The following is a 4,545-nucleotide window of genomic DNA, read 5'->3' as shown; positions in this document are numbered from 1 at the left end:
AATAACTGAATCATCTGTAAGATCTCATAATGACAAATATTTACATTTTTCTATATAGATTACGAGCAGGCTACTTCAAAGGTTATACTACCATGCATTCTTTAACGCCGTGTTTTTCTCAAGACCACAACAGAGTTTCTGTTTACTTGGCCATGGGAAACTTTTCTTAAAAATGCCTATGTAACTTTTGCGGCCAGTTTTTGCGTCTAGTCTGTGGAAACAAAAATAGCGTCCCTTCAGCTCTGCACTCTCGCCTCCAGCGTTGTTTTCAATCTCAGCAGCGGTTCCCGGCAACAACGTCACCGCTCATCTGACAGCTCAAAGAGCGGTACGAACTCTTATCCAATCAGCGGCCGCGATTCTCCAAGCCACGCCCCCGGGACGCTGAGTATAAAAGACTTCAAGGCGCACTTTCTCGTGAGATCGAGTACGCACCGAGACAGAAGACTGCGCGTTCGACTGTTTGTAAATAACTGTGCCGGAACGCAACTTTTTGGACATCAGCTGTCAAGGGAAAACACCTGTCGACTTGGTACAGTAAAGTTGTTCAAACTATTTTGGAAGTTTCTTTTCTCTCTTTGACATCTTTTTTTGACATCTTCATGTAATATTACGGAGAGAACCAGATTTGCGGACAGTAAAGTGTACAGTCAACTCAAAAAACTCCAACCTAATTTCTATTCACATGTCAACAAAAATGGAGCAACCGTTTTATCATGACGACTCGTTTCTTTCTGCTTATGGTCATCCAGACGCTGCCCTGCACGACTACAAGCTCCTAAAGCAGAACATGAGCGTGGGCTTCACCGAACCTTACCGGAACCTCAAGTCCCTGCGCTCCGAAAGCGACTTCTACACCGGAGACGTGGGCTCGCTGAAACTCGCCTCTCCGGAGCTGGAGAGACTCATCATCCAGAACGGTAACGGTGTCATCACATCACCCACTCCGGGGCAGTATCTCTACGGCCGCAGCATCACAGAAGAGCAGGAGGGCTTCGCGGACGGCTTCGTAAAAGCGCTGGACGAGCTCCACAAAATGAACCAGATGCCCCCGCCGAACGTCTCCATCGGAGCCGGCGGCATGTCATCCTGTTCGGCCGCGTCGTCCGTCTTCGGCGCCTCCCTGCAACCGGAGAGCCCCGTGTACACCACCCTGAACAGCTGCAATCCCAACACTAACCTCACACCTGCATCCAACTACCCCTCAGCCACCATCAGCTACCTGCCTCACCATCACCACCAACAGTACCATCACCACCACCAAGCCACGACGCACCCTCATCACTTCCAGCACACGCTCCATCATCCGCAGCGGATGGTCGCGCTTAAAGAGGAGCCACAGACCGTGCCCGACCTGCAGAGCAGCGACGGCTCTCCTCCCATGTCCCCCATCGACATGGAGGACCAGGAGCGCATCAAAGCGGAGCGCAAGAAGCTCAGGAACCGTGTGGCGGCCACCAAGTGCCGGAAACGGAAGCTGGAGCGCATCTCCAGGCTGGAGGACAAAGTCAAAGTTCTCAAGTCGGATAACGCCGGACTGTCCAGCACCGCCTCCCTACTGAGGGAGCAAGTTGCCCAGCTCAAGCAGAAGGTCATGACCCATGTGAGCAGCGGGTGCCAGCTGATGCTGACGCCCAAGATCAAGTCGTTTTAGTACGAACTGCAATGACGCGGACACTGGCAAAATGGGAAACACTGGAAGCGCAGATCATGTTTGTGATGTTTTGATGCAAATGATACTATTGCAGCACTGAGTACAAGCGTTGTATATTTCTTAAGTGTTTTCTAAAAGAAAAATATAGTACTACAAAAGCACACAAAAAAACCTTCAAGGTACTAAATGTTGAAGAGTGGACAGTGAATGCACAGGGGAAAACCTTCAAGTTGGTTTTGTTTTTGAGTGCTGCCCTATATGAAAACATTCCAGTAAGTTATTGATGTTGTGACTCGGGTTGACCCAGACCTGAATTCCTGTTTGTGTTGTTTATATTTTTTATATTTAAGTAAAAGCATTGAAAATAATTCCACTGTTTGGGTTGTTCATTTCTGGCTCACGTTGGCTTCTTTTTCCTGCTGACGCAAAGCCCATATATGGGCTGTTTTGGCGCACGTACGTCACTGAGGGTAGACTTGCGGGAACCCCCGCCCACGCTACCGGTCAGGAAGTCCGCGCGCTTTCAAGTCTGAAGTTCGAATGAATGAAACGCGTGTGAACGAGTGAAAATTTAGCAACTCGGGGTTTTCCCCGCGCGCAGAAACCTTCCCAAAACAGTTTCATCGAAAAGAAAACGAGATAAAAATACGAAAACGCACGGGCATTTTCCAGGTAGCTACTTTGCAAAAAATGGAGCCGTCGCAAGCATAAAAACAGAAAAACATATCGCAGTAAATAACATCTAGACTTATAAACCAGAAGTGATTTCCGGAAAATATAGGCTACGTAGTTTTGATACTGTCCAGTGCCAAAACCACAGACCCACGCACTATAAGGACTATATGATTGTTTTTTGTAACAGCTTTTATTCTTTCACAAGTTGCCAGTATTCATTTTAGTCAGCCCAAAAGTTTTTTGAGGGATTCTTTAGAACTAATCCATTAGTCAAACAGAATGTAAACACAGCAAATTCTACTTGGGCCTAGTCTAGATTAGATATTAGTCTACACACGAAAGGGATTAAATCCATATCTCATGTCAGGAAATTATTCTACCAAAATAAGCACATTTGATTCAAATTGCCTATATAAATAAAATCTAGTGTTTTGTAGGCTATTTACTTTCGTAATGTCTTTAGGTTTTAGTGGCCATTTTGTTTTATTAAAAAAGACTTGCTTAAAAGTGATGCCTCCTGTTAAGCATCAGCCGTTGCAATTATATAGTTTAAAACATATTTTAGCTTGAAAACAAGATATTTAGAGAATATCAACATTAAATTCATAGCTCTATTTGCAGGATATATTACATTTTTTACATTTAGCTTAATGACAAATATTTAAGACATTAAATATATAAAAATACTTTCAAAAACACCTTTTCAGTATACTGAATAAAAAGACACCTTTTGTTATCAGTCTCATTCTCAGCTACCAAAAAAAAAATGTTTTAAGAACATTTTTTTTCAACGTTCTTATTAGTATGAAAACATATTTCTGAATTTTCTCTGAACGTTTAAAACGTCAGTTAAGCATGTTTTTTTATATACTTTTTTTTCTTGGTTATACAGTAGACTACAAACACCACAGGAACATTCTATTTTTATCATTGTGCAAACATTGTGAGAATGTTACTTTTGAACGTTCTCTGAACGTTCCAAAGTCATAACATTCAAAAAACGTTAGACAAACGTTCAACTAAAACGTTTCAGGAAAAAAGATTCCGTGAATAAATAAATAATGTTTTGAGAACATCAAAGAACTGTGAATGAGCATTAACGTTACTGGAAGAACGTGTGTTCAGAGGTTTTGGCGAACCTTGCCAAAACGTTCTCTTGAGGCCTACCTAAATTATTATTGCTCTGGGGGCTCAAAAGAACAAGTTGCTCCTGAGCTATTTCTCTCAAATTCAACTTAAAACACCAACCTAACCTAACCAAAAACAAAAACTTAAGACATGTTCCAGGTGTCCTCACGTTGGTTTACTGCGCATGCGCACATCAATATCGCATCCTTTTTTTTCCCACACTGAACAACATTTAATGTACTTGCATTACTGTAAGGGGTAAGTTTAGGGTTGGGTAGGTGTAGACGTTAATAAAACAATCTATGTAGAAAAATTAACTGGTTGATTTCCAGCCGTAGCTGTATCCCTTCTAGCCACAACCGCGACTAACTCGTAATTACTGTATTCGCATTACTGTAAGGGTAGGTTTAGGGCTGTGGCAGGTGTAGACGTTAATAAACCATCATTTGACGGGCAGCATTTTTCATTGTCGAATTGAACTACCTACTGTTTTAATGGGAGGTCGCAAAATCAATTCGAGCTCTGGTCTACCAAAAGCATTTGTGCTAATGTCCATAACAGAGATATACTTATTTACAACTTGAGAAAAAAAAAACCCCTCCAGACAACATTTCACATTTGGTTTAGTTTAACTAAGTACTAACTGAATATTTCAAATAAAAATTAATAAAACAATAACTAATAAAAATGCTAAAATAAAAATGTTACCAAAACTATAAAATTAAATGAAAATAGAAAATATCTTATTTAAGTATTAATATATTATTGGTACACTTTTATAAGACTGGTCCATTATCAAATAAGCTTGAATGGTCAATTACACTGGTTTAATTGCAGTTGCACAAAGTGCTGGATTTACAAGCAGAGATGTACAGTTCATATTATTGCAAAATAATTTTTACTAACAATATTTAGTAAAAACATATGAGCAGTAAAGCTGTTTGCATGTTCCTTATTGATTTGTGAAAACTTTTCTGGATAGATGAACCAATACTCAAGAGTCAAATTGTCATAAACTGCATATTTTGTAATGAATCTGAAACACAACAACAGCTGAGATAGGTTGGTAAAAATAAGAGAACTGCACG

General features: G+C 40.9%; 1 protein-coding gene across 1 annotated transcript; it reads left to right on the top strand.

Annotated features, from left to right (window-relative positions):
* The first annotated feature begins 425 nt into the window (after positions 1-425).
* On the top strand, positions 426-1,748 carry junba (JunB proto-oncogene, AP-1 transcription factor subunit a). The gene has a single exon (XM_019118387.2). The coding sequence runs from the start codon at positions 686-688 to the stop codon at positions 1,652-1,654; it is 969 nt and encodes a 322-aa protein (XP_018973932.2). The 5' UTR covers positions 426-685; the 3' UTR covers positions 1,655-1,748.
* Positions 1,749-4,545: the final 2,797 nt, after the last annotated feature.

This window comes from Cyprinus carpio, chromosome A1 (assembly GCF_018340385.1).
Source record: "Cyprinus carpio isolate SPL01 chromosome A1, ASM1834038v1, whole genome shotgun sequence".
In the NCBI taxonomy this organism is placed as follows: Eukaryota; Metazoa; Chordata; class Actinopteri; order Cypriniformes; family Cyprinidae; genus Cyprinus; species Cyprinus carpio.
Note: the sequence above shows the minus strand (reverse complement) of the source record. Positions and strands in the feature narration are given on the sequence as shown.

Bases quoted from the DNA above. Each gene is read 5' to 3' on its own strand.
- junba (XM_019118387.2), top strand. From the start codon at position 686: ATGTCAACAAAAATGGAGCAACCGTTTTATCATGACGACTCGTTTCTT.